A 19878-nucleotide genomic window follows, 5' to 3' on the forward strand; every position below is an offset into this window, starting at 1 on the left:
ATCAGGAAGCCTGTACAGAAGCCTGAATCAATAATTCAGGAACAGCTTCTTCCCTCTCCTATCCAATTTCTGAATGGACATTGAACCCATGAACACTAACTCATGCAACACACTCAAAATGCTGGTGGAACACAGCAGGCCAGGCAGCATCTATAGGGAGAAGCGCTGTCAACGTTTCGGGCCAAGACCCTTCATCAGGACTGACTGACAACACTAACTCACTACTTTTCTTTTAACTATTTCATATAATTTTAAGGGGTTTCTTTTTTATGTTACTGTGTATGTTAATCAAAATGGCTTCCTTGTTATGTTAAAAGTAAAGATGCTTCTTTGTTATTTTAACTGGTGAGAGAGTGCTTTCTCTCGCAGCTTGTTTGGGTTATAATTACTGATAATTAGAATTGTATTCGTTTCTTAACCAATTAGGATAGATGTTATTCTTTCTAGTGGGTCTGTAAGCTAGTGTTGGGCAGGCTTTTGGGGAGTTGGAGGGGAGATTGAGAGGAAGACAGACGTCCTGGGAGTGCTCTGGTCAATCACTTTGGGTGGTCCTGAGCTACGAGTCGTGGGGTCGGAGTGGATCGCAGGGGAAGAAGGAAGGTCCTGAGCTCCAACTGCGTGTGCACGAAGAAACTGAACTTTGATAAGTCTGGTGCCTTTTTTTGATTCCATTCATTCCTTTTTGTATTGTATCTTTATTAATTTCATGGTCCAAGTAAGATTTATAAAGTGTAATTTGTAAAATGTACATTGTGTGCTGGCTGATGTTTGAGGCCGTATCAGGTGGCGTTGCACAGCAACTGACGCAACCGTCAGACAAAGTTGGGTGGGGGACAGGGTCTCCCCTAGATATGTACGAGTTGATATAGCTGAGCGTTACATTATACACATCCATACATATGCACACTTACTGTAATTCTCATTTTTTCTTTCTATTATTATGTATTACAATATGCTGCCGTTGCTAAGACAACAAATATCATAACGAATACTGGTGATATTAAACCTGACCATGATTTTTTTTTTGCACACAATCTTGTACACCGCTCCACTTACAATAAAGACACTTCTACTTTTGAGCCCATATTCTTTAATATTATTCTTGGCTCCTCAGTGATTCACTCCAGAAACATGCCTTTCACCCTCCTATGTCCACTCTTCTGCCCATTACACGGCTAGCATTTAGGGCAGCAATGAAAGTCCTCCGTCTCTGGTGGTGTTCAGGGCTTCCTTCATCATGTCAGCAGCTTCCTCTCTGTTTATTATGTCCTTGCTGACCATCAATTTATCATCTAATTCTATATCTAAGCACTTGGTCTGTTCCATTCAATGTCATAGCAATTCAAGTGCTTGTCTAAACAGACACTTTTTAAATGTTACAAAAGTATAAACTTCCACTTAGCAATCCACTGCAGACTCCACCATCCTCTGAGTGAAAAAAGATTCCACTGGTCCCCTCTAAACTTCATACCTTAAATCTATGGTCTCCAGTTATCGACATCTCTGTTATGCAGAACACACACTATTTGTTCTGAAAGACAATCAGAAACATATGCAATCCACTGTCACAACAAATTCTTCACCAGCACAAGAAGATACCATTAGTTCTGGTTGTTGGTAGAACACAATCAGGATTCTATGTTGTACATTAGATTTTGTAAAGATGAAAGTCCTAACAATTCCAAGTGACACTTTAACTTTTTGTGAGCTCGCAGCATGTACCAGTTAAACACAAGGATTGTTAAATGCTTGCTAATTGTGGTTGGATCCTTTTTGGCTTCAGGCACTGACTAGTGGCATGAGAACAAAAGACCAAAGAGTTTATCTGTCCCTGCCTGACTCTAAATGCTTGTGGATTGAATCCCTATTTGTTGAAAAGCCTTTTGCTTGGTTCTTAGGACTTCACCTTGTGGTGAACTATGTGCCTGTCGGGACACGCCCCTGCTGACTGCTCCTGTGGCTCCTCCCACAGGCCCCTGTATAAAGGAGATCTGCGGCCTGACGCTCGGCCTCAGTCTCCAAGACACTGTATGATAGACACTCACTCCTGGTTCCTTCTTCCAGTCAATAAAAGCCGATATCTCGCCTTACGTCTCAGTGTGAGTTATTGATGGTGCATCACACCTATCCCAATGAATCACAATTGATCGGTGCCTAGGAGAGACCCAGGGTGATTTCATGAGTCAGAATTCGGAGCTCCCCCAACAACAGCGACGATCAGGTTTCCTGTCAATAGCAACAATCAAGTGGAGACTAAGAATCATGAGCCCCGAAATCTCTGTGGAAATCTTTGTCTACGAGTATACCATCGGAAAACAAAAGAACTATTTCTGATCAAAATGGCGCCTCTGTATAATGCTCCTTCAGTTGACATCTTCTGGATTGATTATGAAACCAAATGTTTCACTTCTTTTATGACTTTTACATTTGTTTTTTTATCTTGATTGTGATTCTGGAATTGCTGATTTACAGTTTGGAGATCATTTGGGTGTTTCAGCGCTCAGCAGTCTCCAAGAGGATTCCAGGAGGCAGAGGCAGTCTGTGCGAATCTTGTGGCAAGACTGTGGGGCGCGAGCCAAAGTTTGATTCTATTTCACAGAATAAAGCTTCTGTTGTTCAGCAATTAAAGCCATGAGGGAGATTGAAACATCGAGGCAAATGCAGAAGGTGAACACCGGCCACCTGCCTTTTGATCACTGGTGGGATCGCTCTGCTGCCGGAGAGGGGAGACTGCCTTTTGATCACTGGTGTGATCACTCTGCTGCCGGAGAGGGGAGACTGCCTTTTGATTGCTGGTGAGTTCACTCAGCTATCAGAAAGGGGAGACTGCCTTTTGATCTCTAGTGAGATCGCTCTGCTATCGGAGAAGGAAGACTGCCTTTTGATCACTGGTGAGTTCACTCTGCTATCAGAAAGGGGAGACTACTTTTTGATCACTGGTGAGTTCACTCTGCTATCAGAAAGGGGAGACTGCCTTTTGATCACTGGTGTGATCACTCTGCTGCCGGAGAGGGGAGACTGCCTTTTGATTGCTGGTGAGTTCACTCTGCTATCAGAAAGGAGAGATTACCTTTTGATCACTGGTGAGTTCACTCTGCTATCAGAGAGGGGAGACTGCCTTTTGATCTCTAGTGAGATCGCTCTGCTATCGGAGAAGGAAGACTGCCTTTTGATCACTGGTGAGTTCACTCTGTTATCAGAAAGGGGAGATTACCTTTTGATCTCTAGTGAGATCGCTCTGCTATCGGAGAAGGAAGACTGCCTTTTGATCACTGGTGAGTTCACTCTGTTATCAGAAAGGGGAGATTACCTTTTGATCTCTAGTGAGATCGCTCTGCTATCGGAGAGGGGAGACTGCCTTTTGATCGGTGGTGGGATCACTCTGCTGCCGGAGAGGGGAGACTGCCTTTTGATCACTGGTGTGATCACTCTGCTGCCGGAGAGGGGAGACTGCCTTTTGATCGGTGGTGGGATCACTCTGCTGCCGGAGAGGGGAGACTGCCTTTTGATCACTGGTGAGTTCACTCTGCTATCAGAAAAGAGAGATTACCTTTTCATCACTGGTGAGTTCACTCTGCTATCAGAGAGGGGAGATTACCTTTTGATCTCTAGTGAGATCACTCTGCTATCGGAGAAGGAAGACTGCCTTTTGATTGCTAGTGATATCACTCTGCTAGGGGAAAGGGGAGACTGCGTTTTGATCGCTGGTGAGGTCACTCTGCTATCAGAGAGGGAAAGGCCTGCCGCTTTGTCCAGAGAATGTTATTCAGCTTTTCTGCATTTTGGAATGGACTATAGACATTTCTTTTCTTGAATTATAGTTTTTTTTATATTGTTTTTTGCCCAGTCTTACTTGCTTTTCTTTGTACGCAGGGGAGGGAGATTTGGGGGTTGATGTGCCTGTTCTGCTTTTGTTCATTTTTTTGTGTGGGGAGGAGGGATTTGGGGGTTGATCGTCGTACTGCTGTTTTTTTTCTTTCTTGGTTTCGTGGCTGTCTGAAGAAGAATAATTTCAGAGTTGTGTACTTCGATAATAAATGAACATTCGAAACTTTCATATATTTATTCCTTACAACCATTTCATTCCTATTTATGGACTACTGATGAATGGAATTGAGTATCAGCCAGTCACTTTGATTGTTTGCTTGTACTCACTGTATCTAAAATGGTATAATTTGCTTTCTGTACTTTGCTGGTCATATACTTGGAACGGAATCATCCGAGAAAAGATGATGATTCTTAAATTTGAATGAATTTAGTATGGTTATAATCATATGGAAATTGTGAGGTACTGTTTCAATAATGCACCGATCTTGTACTTTCATGAGTCACACACAAATGAGTAATCCATTGTTTAGGGTAATAATGACATATGAAAGTGGTTGAACAGCAATTATTCAAAACACTGTAAAGTTCATAGTTACTTCAGATGTCAAAATTACATATATAGTTCCACACAAATTTTAGAAGTACATTTACGTTGAATGAAGCAGACCCATTACATATTTAGCAGCCTATTCAGAATCTCTTATGATAAACATGAGAGAGGCCCCCACTGGTCAGGTTCGACCACAGATAGTGCCCCCTAGCTGTCTAGGTATGCAAGCCAGGGCAGTACAAATATGTAGAACAAGCTGTTGCCCATGCAGCAAGCTCCCCCTCTCCACACATCTGATGAGCCCAAGGGAATAGCAGAGACTGATGCAGTTTGGCACCAGCAGCATCGCTAGTTGCCAGTCAGCTTTGAACTCAACATAGGACAGCCTTAGATGATAAACATGAAGATTCAATCAATCAATCAAAAGAAAATGAGACTGCTGCCTGCCCTCGCAGTGTCTGAACCTGGTATCAGTGAAGAGGCCAGTCAGCATCGGGCTGGCTATGTGGTTGATGACCTGACTGCTATGGAAACACAATGGGCTGAATGTTACTCCAGAACGTATTACAAACAGGAGTTTAGAAAGTATTCTAATTCTGAATAAATTACGCTCCTTTCTGAACTTTTCAGAAAACTCCTAGAAAATAACATTGTAGATCAGATTTTACAGTCGAACAATGATAAGAGGCAAGTTAGGTAAAACAAAAAGATAATTGGCTAGGAAACAGTGCTAATGAGTCTTGAGGGACAACTGAGACAAACTATAAAGTATACTAAAAAGAAATTACATGGGTTCAGATACTTCTTATGTTGATCTAAAGATTACCAGATCAAAGTATAATTTCCACAATGAATACCTTCCAGTTGTTGACTGAGTCCATGGTTTATCCTGTCTAATTTCTTCAGACTGGAATGTTTTCTTACTGAAGCCAAGCCCAGCTCTATCATATATACAAGCCTGTAGGGTAAGAGAAAGTAATAGGCATTTCTAAAAAGGTAATGTATCTAATGATCTTATTTTATCTCCCGAGTACCATTTCTTCTGTATGAGATATGCCTGGTAAATAAAAATCCTTTCATTTAACATCAGTGGTATTAAGATTGTAACTGGGCCATAGTAACATTAAGTAGATGAACTCACAACCCAGATGTACAGAAACTGTAAAAATGAGACCTTAAGTACATCTCTTGATATCTTTGCATAAATTTAATATTGTTAATAAAAACAAAATGCTTGATCGAGTATCAGCTAATTAATTATTCCCCAAAACATCAGCTTAGGCTTTCCACACAAGCATCCAGCAGAGCAGAAGCATTAAACAAAGCGCTGCCATCACTACAAATTACACCCCATACACCCAGGCACATGCACATCTGCAGACATCTTAGCAATGTCCATCAAGATGGTGCAGACCTCCATGGCTCCTCACTTTGAGCCTGCAGCAGATTGACTCAGCACGTTCAGTAACCCTGTTGAAATCATTGGGAAAAAGTGTTTTTGGAGAATGGCATGTCAACTGTTAAATTTGATTTAGAACATTATGGCATATGACCCACGATGTTATGCTGACCTTTTAACTTAATCTAACCCTTCCCTCCCACATAGCCCTCCATTCTTCTATTATCTATGTGCCTATCTAAATGTCCCTAATGAATTTGCCTTAACCACCACCCTTCCAAGTATGTTCCATCACTCTGTAAAAAATTCAGATTTACTTTGATAACTTTGAATAAACTTAATCATTAAAACTTCAGGTATTTTGTGTTTAATGATAATTGTTAATATATACTTTTATATTTTTACTATTTCTAGAGCTATTTTGAACAGTTACATTCACAAATATTTGATGCCATGGCAGCTTATATGTGGCTTGTCACATGCCAATTGTCAAAGCCTTTCTGGGATTAATTCTGGCTTCCTATACTGAGCAAGCTGCTGTATTGCTTACTCTAATCCCAACAATACACACGCAGTGATAAAAAAGACAGAATTATACTTCCATGCGCAATGTGAATATAAATGTTGAAATCAAGCGCTCAAAAGCAGTCTACTATAGCATCAATACATAGAAATTAAAAGTGTACATTGTTGCATCTCGGTTTTCAATTGGCCACATACAATTAAAATGCTGGATTATTCAAATAACCACTGATTCTTCCTCCCCACATACATATGGAAACAATTCCAGCTCCTTTCACCTGGCATGCTATGCTTAACAAAAGACACTCTCCAGATCATACTAATTTACGGCATAGGCCTCAGCCACTTGCTCGATTACATCAATACGTTCTAGACTCAATCACACTTCTTAGCTCTACCAGTGCCGGACTTGGTACTTTATAAATATATTGAAGGCTAGACCATCCCTTTCAACTTTTCCATTCTAAATCCCCACCAGGCAGCAAGTTTAAAAAATAAACTAACTCCCCAATAGACCTCCTCTGTGGATTGTCACCTTGTCGTGGTGGAGAAGCTTGTGTGGTCCTGAGATCCCGAGAGCAATGCCATCTGGAGCTATACTCCTGGTAGGGTTACCCATGGCAGTAAGGTTGAAGGTGAGGTTCCTGACAAAGAACAATCCAACTAAGGCCTCAACGGTGGAACAGGCGGACAAAGTTACTTCGAACTCAACGGCTGTGAAGGCGGATGAAGGCTGCAACAAATCCATCAGCTCCAATCGTCATGGTTTCCATGCCATTGAAATCAGTTGGTTGATTTGTGAAGTATCGTGTGCTTCTTGGAGTGCAACATCAACTACACATTAAACAAATACACACACAGGTGCCTTTGCTCTGTGGGCCACATCTTTGAGAGCCCATAAATAGATCAACAGAATGAAGACCATCATCCTCGACCTCGAGGGATAGCCACAATGACGAAACCTTGCACAATTTCACCTCAGAATCAGATTTACAAACCCCATTGTCCTGCTGAAATAAGCATGGACATCCCAGGAAGAGACATCACCTTGATGGCAACATATGTCTCTCTAAAATCCTAATATACGCCTCAGAGTCAATGGTACCTTCATGTACATGCAACTCACCCATGCCGTGGGTACTGATGTACCCCCATACCATCACAGATGCTGGCTTTTGCACCTTTCGCTGCTAACAATCAGGATGGTCGTTTTCATCTTTGGCACGGAGAACTCAACGCCTGTTTTTTCCAAAAACTAGCTGAAATGTGGACTCATCTTACCACAGCACACGGTTCCACAGTCTTTCGGTCCATCTGAGATGAGCTCGGGCCCAGAGAACTTGACAGTGTTTCTACATAGAGTTGATGTATGGCTTCCTCCTTGCGTAATACAGTTTTAAGTTGCATTTCTGGATGCAGCGACAGACTGTGTTAAGTGACAATGGTTTTCCAAAGTACTCCTGAGCCCAGGTGGCTATAATTGTCACAGTAACATGACGGTTTCTTAGGCAGAGAGACCACGCGCATTCAACCATGGTTTCCGACCTCGCCCTTTACGCACTGAGATGTCTCTGAATTCTCTGAATCTTTCCACAATATTATGTACTGTAGATGTTGAAAGACCTAAATTCTCTGCAATCCTGCATTGGGAAATGTTCCTTTTGAACTGACTAACAATTCTCTCACGAATTTTGGCACAAAGGACTGAGCCACGACCCATCCTTGTTTGCAAAGACTGAGCTTTTGATGGACGCTACTTTTATACCCAGTCATGATACCTCACCTGCTCCAATTAGCCTGCTTAATGTGGAGTCTTCCAGACCGGTGTTACTTGAATATTCTGTGTATTTTTCAATCTTATTTTAACTCCGTCCCAACTTTTGTTGAGTGTGCTGCAGCCATCAAATTCTAAATTTGTGTATATTTACAAAATATAACTGAGTTGGTCAGTAAAACTATTGAAAATCTTTTCTTTGTACTTTTGTCAGTTAAATAAAGGTTCACGTGAATTAACATATCACAGATTTTTGTTTTTATTGCATTTTGGAAAATATCCCAACTTTTCTGGAAATGGGGTTTGTATTATCACTAACGTATGATATGAAATATGTCATTTTGCAGCAGCAGTACAGTGCAATACATAAAATATACTATATATACATTTATAACTATAAATATACTAACCTATATGTATATATGGTAGTGCAAAAAGAGAGCAAAAATTGTGAGGTAGTGTTCATGGGCTTGTTCATTGTCCATTCAGAAATCTAATGGTGGAGGGGAAGAAACTGTTCCTAAAACATTGAGTGTGTGGCTTCAGGCTCCTGTACCTTCTCTCTGATGGCAGAAATGAGAAGAGGCCATGTCCTGGCTGGTGAGGGCCCTTAATGATGAATGCTGCATTTTTGAGGCATTGCATTGCTCCTTGATGGTGGGGAGGTTATTGTCCAAGATGGAGATGGCTGTTTACAACCCACTGCAGTTTTTTCCAATCCTGTGCAGATGGTGTTGTAACTAGTTAAAATGCTCTCCATGGTACATCTGTAGAAACTTTCTAGAGTCTTTGCTGACATATTAAAGACTCACTGAACAGATTCATCTCCCCTCAGTTTCCTTTGTTCCAAAGAAAAACTTCTCCAGCCTTGACAACACCCTTGTATATCTATTCAGCACCCTTTCTGGAGCCATCTCATGTCTCCTATAGTGCACTGACCGGAACTATACACGGCACTGTAGTCTGTTTTATGGAGTTCAAGCCATCTATCAACCCCTGTATTCTATCAGTTAGCCAATTAAAGCAAAAATTCCATCTGCCTTCTTAAACAACTAATCAGAAATCATGTTTAATATCATTGGCACATGTTGTGATATTTGTTGTTTTGCAGCAGCAGTACATTGAATAAATAATAATAAAAATATATTAAATTACAACAGGAAATAAATATATATATAAAATAAGTAGGCAATATGAGAGCAAAATAAAAGAGATAGTGCACATGGGTTCAATGTCCATTTAGAAATCTGAGGGCGGAGGGGGAGCTGTTCCTAAAATGTTGAGTGTGGGTCTTCAGGCTCCTGTACCTCTTCCCTGAAGTAGCAATGAAAAGAGGGCACTTTGTGGCTAAGTGTCTAACCATTTTCAGTGTTTTCTTTCTCATTCTGTTTCCCACCCCCAAATAAATTACCTCATGCATTTTGGACCAAATTCCATTTGCTGCCTTTGTACCCACTTAACACTCCACAGATATATTCTTGTACATGGGAATTTTTTTTCCCCTCAGTATTAAGGACTTTATTAACTTTGGTATTAACAGCAAACATTATACTTGCTGTCCCAACTGCTCCATCCAGTAAAATCAAAAAATATAACATACTTGCAAAAGGTAATGGGCCAAATTTTGTGGCAGTCTGGACAGTGAAACTGGTGACATGTACAACAGTCACACAATGAAACTTACAGCAGCTTCTAGAGTACACTCTTTGATACAAAAGCCTCAGGCTAAGCACTATAGAGCTCACCACCACTGTTCAGTCATTTTCAGATTCCTTAAACTTTGCTATCTGATGATGAAGCAATGCTGAAGTCAACGACCCTTGGTTGTAATAGGATTGATATGTCAATCACTGAGTAACTACATTGATATATAACATCAAATGCACTATCATTACATGCTCTTTGTTACCCCTACATAAAATTCAACCAAGTTTGTCAGACATTTAGCAAATCCATACTGAACATCTTCAGTTAACATCTGCCTCCCTAAATGCTGATTTATGTAAGAATGTTCCCAACAATTTTCCCTCTACTAGTGACAGATCTGCACTATTGTTCTACTAATTTTTCTCTTTTTTAAAACTATTTTAAATTTCCCAATGTCTTCTCTCTGCTTATAGTGTCATAGAAAAATAGGAAAGTACAGCACAGAAACAGGCCTTCGGCCCATCTAGTCTGCGGCAAACCATTTAACCGCCTACTCCCATCACCCTACACGGGGGACTACAGCCTTCTACACCCCTACTATTCATGCACCCATCTAAACTTCCCTTAAATGTTGAAATGGAGCTTGCAGGAATCACTTTTGCTGGCAGCTCGATCCATGCTCTCACAACCCTCTGAGCGAAGAAGTTTCCCCTCATGTTCCCCTTAAACTTTTCACGTTTCCGCCTTAACCCATGACCTCTGGTTGTAGTCCCACCCAACCTCAGTGGAAAAAGCCTGCTTGAATTTGCCCTATCTATACCCCTCATAATTTTGTATATCTCTATCAAATCTCCTCTCAATCTTCTATATTCCAAGGAATAAAGTCCAAACCTGTTCAATCTTCTTTCCAGACCCAGCAACATCTTTGTAAATTTTCTCTGTACTCTTTCAACCTTATTTATATCTTTCTTGTACTATCATTACTGTATGTATTATCACTTCTAATATTTCACAGTATTTCTCTAATTTTTCACAGTAAATGCTTGTTATCGAGCCTGTACTCGCTGGAGTTTAGAAGAATGGGGAGGGAATCTCACTGAAACCTATCAAATATTGAAAGGTCTAGACAGAATGAATGTAGAAAGGCTGTTTCCAATAGCGTAGGTGTCTAGGACCTGAGGGCACAACCTCAGAATACAAGGATGTCTCTTCAAAACAGCGAAGAGGTGGAATTTCATTAGAGGGTGGTGAATCTGTGAAATTCATTGGCACAGACAGAAGCCAAGTCATTAGGTATATTTAAAGTGGACATCAATCGGTTCTTGATTGGCAAGGACATCAAAACTTGGGGTTGAGACAGATAATCAGCCATGATTGAATGGCTGAGTAGACTCAACAGGCTGAATGACCTGTCTCTGATGTATGTTACATGAGCGTGGCAGTGGACAAACCCAAGTGCAGAACACGGGCGTGGAGGCATCATTAACATAGTGAGCATGGAGTCGGTATCTAGGAGCTATGCTAGACTTAGAACTGGCAGTCCTAAGGTTACTCACAGCAGAGTCAACCAACGAACTATCAGCTCCTTGTTGTGCTCACAGGGTTTTTGTATTGCATTTGCTGATGGAAAGCAGGTGTTTGTAGGTAGTGGAACCTGGGAATGATTGGAACTAAATGAGGTGATTGAGGCCCAATCCCTGAGGTAAATAGCCAGGTGGGCGATTGCCAGAAGGGACCATGATGCTCCAGTCTTATGGCCCTATCTGCAGAGAGAGAATGCAAAACCTAGTTTTTCACTGTCCATCTGTACACAGGACAATAATAAAACTATTATCAATGACCGAACTCTGCTTCTATGTCTTATGGCCCTAAATGTAGAGGGATCATGTAAAACCTAGTTTTCCCACTGTCTATCTGTACACAGGACAATCATTGACCTTCCAGTCTAGATCAGGGGTTCTCAACCTGGGGTCCACAGACTCCTCAGTTAATAGTAAGGGCCCATGGCATAAAAAAATGCTGGGAACCCCTGGTCTAGGTTAATGATCCAAACCAAAAACATCAACTGCTTATTTCCTTCGAAAGTTGCTGAGTTCCTCCAGCAATTTGCCTTTTTCCCCAATGAATCCCAGCCCTTGAAAATGTCCATCTCTCAAGTGCAATGCTGTCAATAGCGTGAACACTGATTTCTCAAACTTCTGGTAATGCCCCCACCCCCTTTTCCACCATTCCCCATTCCTGTTCCCCTCTCTCACCTCATCACCTCGCTCTGGTGCTCCTTCCCCTTCCCTTTCTTCCATGCTCTTCTATCCTCTATCAGATTTCCCCTTCTCCAGCTCCTTATCTCTTTCACCCAACAACTTTCTGCTCCTTACTTCATCCCCCACCCCTGGTTTCACCTATCACCTACTACCTTGTTCTTCTTCCTCCTCTCACCCCACCTTCTTACTCTCACTTCTCATCTCTTTTTTTCCAGTCCAGATCCAGATGAAGGGTCTCATCCTGAAATGTCGACTGTTTACTCTTTTCTAATAGATGCTGCTTGGCCTGTCGATCCTCCAGCATTTTGTGAGTGTTACTCTGTTTTTATCAGATCTAACTCCATATATTCTTTTCAATTCTACTTCCCATTCCCACATGTCAGTCCTTGGCCTTGTCTCCTGCGGTGATGAGGTCCACTGAGATTGGAAGAGCAACACCTTATATTCCATCTGGGTTGCCTCCAACCTGATGGCAAGTTCGAGAAACTTCTGGTAATTGCCCCCCTTCACCATTCTCCATTCCTGTTTCCCTGTCTCACTGTATCTCATTATCTGCTCATCACCTCCCTTAGAGCTCCTCCTCCTTCCCTTTCTTCCATGGTCTTCGATCCTCTTCTATCAGATCCCCCTTTCTCCAGTCCTATATCCCTTTGACCATCCAACATCCCAGCTCTTTATTTCACCCTTTCCCCCCTCCTCCTGGTTTCACCTATCATTTGCCACCTTGTACTTCTTCCTGTCCTCCCCTCAGCTTCTTACTCTGACTTCTCAGAGTGTTACTTGCAATACTGATCCTGTAGCAGCCACCTGTAACCAGTTCTGTCCTTCACTCACATCACAATACAATCACTGGCATCCAGGTAGATCCCAACCAGCTGAAATCAGTGCACAATTTTTCTCCATCAAGCTAGGCATCACTCCCAAACATACCTGGGTTATGAGGGACACATCCTTTTGAATCGAGAGCCATACATCAGAAGACATACCAGTGGGAGCATCAAATATTACTAGGGAGTAGATAGATATTTTAAGTTAGATGGATGTCAAACTAACCCATATTTAGTTCTAAGCTTTCATAACAAACATTTCTATTTTTAAGATTCCAAATGCATTTTATAAAGAAAAGTTCTCTAGATGATAAGGACGGTAGGACATTAAAGGAAAGTCATTCAAGTGCATTTGAGAAAGGACGAGAGTAGTCAGAAATATAGTTGTACTAAATTAAGCATTTGTTGCATGGAATTAGCTTCAAGTATTAAATAAAAAAGAGCACTTTAATTCAAGCTCACCAAACTTTATGCATGGCACTTCTCCACAAAATTCAATTTAAAGCAGCAAGTTTCATTTTCAAACTTTTAAATCAACACTTGTAACAAAGAAACAGATTTCAAGCATTTGCAGAACCTCTTATGTTTGCAATCCAGGAAAATACTAGAAAATCTCACAAATTGTTTTGCAATCTAAGCTGACACCAAACTATTCAACATAAAATCAGTTCAAGTAGTGTGAAAGTGCATTCTCTGTACCTTTCTCCTGATTCCAGACTAGATCTCATTTCCTAACATTCTGCACTTCTCATTGTGAAAGCTCTGTTCTCGAAAAAAAATGCCTCCTAATCACATGATGATAGAAACCTAGCAAAAGCCTGAAGAATCAGGACTACTCAATGACACCTATAAAAGGTGCAACACAAGATAAGGGGATTCAGCCTGGTTTGCATTGGCGCTTTCCAAAAGCAATTCAGATGATCCCATTCTTTCCAAATATTTCTTTTCCTTCATTTTAAAACACTTATTCAATACCCCTTAAAATGCTCTACCTTCCAGCCTATAATTTCAAATCATAACATGTGTTGGTTGTTCCTTTTGTTCATCAACCAGTCACCTCGAACAAGTCACCTTCATCCATTCGAAACAGTTTCTCATTACTTATTCCATGAACAAAAGTTCAAAGTAAATTTTATTATCAAAGTACACTTATGTCATCATATACAACCCTGAGCATACTCAACAAATCTCAAGAATAATAACGGATAACAGAATCAATGAAAGACCGCCCAACTAGGATATTCAGCCAGTGCAGAAGACAACAAACTGCACAAATACAAAATGAAGAAACAATAATAATAAATAAATAAGCAATAAATATGGAGAACATGAGATGAAAAGTCCTTGAAAATGAGTCCATAAGTTGTGGGAACACTTCAATGATCAGACAAGGGAAATTGGGTGAAGTTATCACCTTTATTTCAAGAGCCTGATAGGTGGGAAGTAGTAACTATTCCTGAACCTGGTGGTGCAAGTACTTCTTCCTGATGGCAGCAGCGAGAACAGAGCATGTCCTGAGTGGTGGGGGTCCCAGATGATGGATGTTGCTTTCCTGCAACAGCACTTTATATAGATGCATTCAATGGTTGGGAGGGTTTTAGCCATGATGGACTGGGCCATTGACCGTGACCTGTTGAACTTATGGTCAAAAGTTCACGCTTAGATGAACTCTTCAAATGACAGGTAGTGTGGTAATGTCCAGCTGACTGGGAAGCTCTGTGGTAACAGGACCAGACCTATCCTGTAAAACACCAGGGCAGATAGAACGTCAGCAGGTAGTGACACTCGGTGTCAATGTGCTTTGGATTCTCACACAACCTGATGCAGCCACGTACGAAGATGGTCATCAGGATGGGGCAACATTGCCTCCATTCTCTGGGGACATGTACATCATGAACTGTTAAGACTTACCCCCATCCTGGACACCCAGATGAACTGGGAGATGGACTGGGTGGTTGCTAAAGCAGAGGAACAGGGGATGGACCACACTTGTGATAAGTACAGTAGCCCTGCAAGCACATCGTACTCCAGTTATTGGGAGAGAGCAGCATTTCCACAGCCCCAATTTTTGTTTGCCATTTCCAATCCACTCCAGCCAATTCCTGTTATATGCCTCAGCACCTCCGAACCAGATTGCCAACAGCGTCAGGTGGTCAGACCTGACAGTGAAGGGGAGATTGGAACAGTTGGGCCAATAACCAAAGAGCATGACCTTGCTCTTACTGTGATTGACACTGGCTTCCGAAGCCAACAGGATGAGTTGATTCAAAGACCATTCCCACCCCCAACAAGGAGGGAGCTTAGCAAATTATATGCCAAATGCAAGGTGAAGAATTTGCTGTCACTTTCAGACAGAAATGTCACATGAATAATCACCACCAGTCTTCACAATCAGATACACACTATTTCACATTCGGTAAGGGAAGTCACCATGGATAGAAGCTAAACAGCTAGATAAATTCTATGGCAATGAATACTAAGTATTTAGACTAATACTTCATCAATGCCTGCAGGAGCAGGTCAGAAGGTGAAAACCCTATAAAAAAATGCTAAATTCTTGCTTTTCCAAAACTTTTCCATAACTTAAAAGGCACAAGACAGAAGTGGGTTCAAATGCTCTCCACTTGACATTTGCAAGGATGAGTACAGCTCCAACAACACTCATCAATATTCCAGCCAAGAAAGATCACAAGACATAGGAGCAGAATTAGGCCACTTGGCCCATCAAGTCTGCATTGCTATTCCATCATGACTGATTTTTTTACAACGCCTCATCTCTGTTTTAAATTGGGCATCCCTCTATTCTGAGACTGTGCCCTCTGGTCCTAAGCTCCCCCACTATATGAAACATCCACTCTATCTACGCCTTTTTGTATTTGATAGATCTCAATGAGATCCCTTATTCGTCTAAACTCCAGTGAGTACAGGCCCAGAGCCATCAAATGCTCCTCATGCATTAACCCTTTCATTCCCAGAATTCTTCTTTTGAACCTCCCTCCTCTGACCCTCACCAATGTCAGCACATCTTTTCTTAGATAAAGGACCCCAAACTGCTCACAATACTCCAAGTGCTGTCTGGGCAATGCCTTATAAAGCCTCAAAATTGCATCTTTGCTCTTATATTCTAGTCCTCTTGAAATGACTGCTAATGTTCCATTTGCCTAACTCAATTTACCACTAACTCAACATGCAAGGCAACCTTTAGTGAATCCTACATGAGGACTCCTAAGTCCCTTTGCACCTCTGATTATTGAATTTTCTCCCCATTTAGAAAATGGTCTACTTCTTTATTCCTTCTAACAAACTCCATGACCATACATTTCCTGACACTATATTCCATCTGCCACTTTCTCCCCCATTCTGGTTCACTACATAACACCCAATCCAGAATTGTCTTTCCCCTGGTGGGCTCAACCACCAGTAGCTCTAAAAAGCAATCTAGAAATTCCATATCTGAGGATCCAGCAGCAACCTAATTTTCCCAATCTACCTGCATATTGAAATACCCCCATGATTATCACAACATTTCCTTTTTTACATAATTTTTCGATCTCCCATTGTAGTTTATATCCCACATACTGGCAACTGTTCAGAGGCCTGTATATAACTCCCATCAGGGTCTTTTTACCCTTACAGTTTCTCAAGTCTACCAACAATCTTCCACTTCTTCTAAGGATTTGATTTCAAGTTTTACCAAGAGTCACACCACCACCTCTGCTACCTGCCTGTCCTTTCGATATAATATGTATTCTTGGCTGTTAAGCTCCCAACTATGATTTTCTTTCAGCCGCAACGCAGTGATACCCATAACACCATATCTACCAACCTCTAACTACTAGATCATCTACCTTATTCCATATACCACATTCAAATATAGCAGCATCAGTCCTGTATTCATTACACTTTGAGTTTGTCCCCATGTTACACCTCAACTCATCCCACTGACTGTGATTTTGACCATCTGCCTGTTCCTCCTCACAGTCTCACTAGACAATGCAAAGACTTATAAACCTTCTGTCTCATCCTCAGCCCTTTCACTTAGCTTCCCACCCCCCTGCCAAATTCGGTTAAACCCCCTCCAACAAATCTGCCCACAGGGATATTGGTCCCCCTCAGATTCAGGTGTAAACTATCCTCTCTGTACACATCATACTTTCCCCAGTAGAGAACCCAATGATTCAGAAATCTGAATCACTGCCCCCTGCATCACTCCCTCAGCCACTCATTCATCCATACTATCATCCTATTCCTGCTCTGACTAGCATGTGGTGCTGGACGTAATCCAGAAATTACTACCATGGAGATCCTGTCTTCAGCTTCTTCCCCAACTCCCTATACTCACTGTATAGGACCTCTTCCCCCTTCTCTACCTATGTCATTGGGCACCCATGTGTCCCACAACCTCTGGCTGCTCACTCTCCCTTTAGAGAATCTTCTGCAGACACTCTGAAACATCCTAGACCCTCACACCTGGGAGGCAACACACCATCCTGGCATCTCTTTCGTGGCTACAGAATTTCCTGCCCATCCCTGTAATTATTGAGTTTCCCATCACTATCACTCTATCTGACTTTACCCTTCCCTAGTGAGCCCCTGCAACTGGCCTGGCTGCTGCTGCAGTGCCCTGATAGGTCACTCTCCCCCCTCCCACCACTGTATCAAAGGGGTATATTTGTTGCTGAGGGGAAAGGTCACAGGGGAACCCTGCTCTGACTGCTCAGTCCCCTTACTTCCCCTGGTGGTCAACCATCTACTATCTGAAGCCTGCACTCTGGATGTGACCATCTCAACGATGAGGTTTTCAGTCTCCAGGACAATCCCAAGTACATCCAGCTCCAGCTCCTTAACCTTGTAAGTCAGGAGCTGAAGGTGGGTGCACTTCCTGCAGATGCAGTCATCAGGTTCACTGTTAGGAACCCAGAAATCCCACATATCACAAGAAAAGCATTCTACTGCATGAATTATCATGCCTATGCCTATCACCTCTAACTTCACAAGCTTAAGTTCTAGCCCGCACCTGTACTCACCCAAGCCTGTTAAGCCTGGCCATTCAAACACTGGCCTTTGGTCCCTGCCTAGTGTCCAAATCATCGTGATGATGCAGCCCACAGAAAAGTTCCAAAAAGGCCCCAAACAACCACTTGCGATGACTGCAGCCTGCAGCAACCAGACTGACTGGCTCACACCCACCAAGATTGCTGCATCATTACTGAAGCATACCATCTACAAAATGCAGTAGAACTCTCCACATTAAATCCAGCCCATTGGCACGATTCTGCAGCAGTGAACTTCCTTCCTCATTCACAACTGCACTATGAATTTTGGTTATCATCCACAAACATTTTAATTGTATTCCTCACTTAACTGAACCAATTTTAAAAAGCAAGGGGCTAGTACTGAGACCTCCCAGTCACACAACCCTATAGTCATTAAATCATCATCTTGTGCTTTCTGACACTGAACCAATATTAAATCCAACCTGTCTTTGTCCCCAGGATATCCTCTGCTTCTACTTTCTTGATCAATCTCACAGATCCTCAACACCTCATACTGTACACCATCTGGTTAGCCTCCAACCTGATGGCATGAAAACCAATTTCTATAACATCCCCCTGTTCCGTCTCTCTTTTTTCATTCACTGTTCTGATTCCCTTTTTTTTTTACTCCTCACTTGCCCATCACACTCCTCTGGTGCCCCTTTTCCTTCCCTTTCTTCCATGGTCCACTCTCCTCTATCAGTTTCCTTTACCTTTTCCACCTATAACCTCCCAGCTTCTCACTTCGTTCTGCCCCCCCTCCGCCCACCCACCTTCCAGCACACCTAGTTTCAGCTATCACTTACCACCTTGTACTCCTTCCCCTCCTACCACCACCTTATTTGGACTTCTTCCCCCTTCCTTTCCAGTCCTACTGACGAGTCTTGGCCTGAAACATCGACTGTTTATTCCGCTCCATAGATGCTAACTAACCTGCTAAGCTTCTCCAACATTGTGCATGTGAGAATCTTCAATGTGCCTTCTCTCTCTCTCTCTTCCTCTGTTTATTTCCAGAGATAACCCCATTCTTTCTCTTTAATATTAAAACTTAGAGTGTTCCCGTAGCTTCGAAATTAAATACCAAACCTTCAATAAGAACTTTACAGCTGTACCTGTAATAGTCAGATTAACACTTCTGTGTCTAATGTGACTGACTCGTATTAATTTTCTTTACAAATATCCTAAGACATATTAAAACTTCCCTCAGTTTTATCTACCAATTTTTTTCTATGCCCCTTACTGCCTGCCTAATTTCCTTTTTACACCCTGTACCCTCAATCCTCCTCCAGACTTTCAGTGGTATGAAGCCCTGGGCACTCAGATTGGGAAATTCAACCTTTGCTTTAATGTGAATTCATTTGACTTGACACTTTGTCTTCATTTTACAGGGATCTTGCCAGTACTGGAAAATAGTAACTATGAGGAGATTGGATAGGTTTTGAGAATAGTGCAATCTGTGGGAAAAGATAATTTTTTCACATAGAAGTGATAACAAAGTCCAAAGTAAATTGATGATCAAAGTACATCTATGTTACCAAATACTACCCTGAGATTCATTTTCCTGCAGGCATTTACAGGAAAATAAAGAAATACAATAGGATTTATGAAAAATTATATATAACAAAGACTGACAAACATTCAATGTGCAAATAACATAAGAAATAAGAAATAGGAGCAGGTGTAGGCCATCTGGCCCGCCCCTCAATAAGATCGGGGCTGATTTGTCTGTAAACTCAGCTTCATCTACCTGCCTTTTCCCCATAACCCTTAATTCCCTTGCTATGTAAAAATCTATCTAACTGTATCTTAGATATACTCAGTGAAGAAGCCTCAACTGCTTCCCTGGGCAGAGAATTCCATAGATTCACAACTCTCTGGGGAGAGCAGTTTCTCCTCATCATCTCTGTCGTAAATCTTCCAGCATGCACAACCATTCACTGCTACTCTGACACAAAAGTTGTAGCCATTCTGTTGTGTGCAACGGAAGTTCTGCCAGTGAAGACTCAGTAATGGACTCTACAAAACCAGAAGTGG

The 19878-nt window shown here is 41.8% G+C and overlaps 1 protein-coding gene across 1 annotated transcript in view; it reads right to left on the minus strand.

The window, feature by feature from the left end:
• si:dkey-122a22.2 (uncharacterized) overlaps positions 1-19878 on the minus strand; it is a 180855-nt gene that overhangs the window by 134928 nt on the left and 26049 nt on the right. The window contains exons 4-5 of the mRNA XM_059971016.1: positions 12912-12988; positions 5236-5336 (exon numbers count right to left, since the gene is read on the minus strand). Of these exons, the coding sequence (XP_059826999.1) occupies positions 5236-5336; positions 12912-12988 (178 nt within the window). The remainder of the gene's footprint in view (positions 1-5235; positions 5337-12911; positions 12989-19878) is intronic.

The sequence above is a fragment of the Hypanus sabinus genome, chromosome 1 (assembly GCF_030144855.1).
Source record: "Hypanus sabinus isolate sHypSab1 chromosome 1, sHypSab1.hap1, whole genome shotgun sequence".
Taxonomy (NCBI): Eukaryota; Metazoa; Chordata; class Chondrichthyes; order Myliobatiformes; family Dasyatidae; genus Hypanus; species Hypanus sabinus.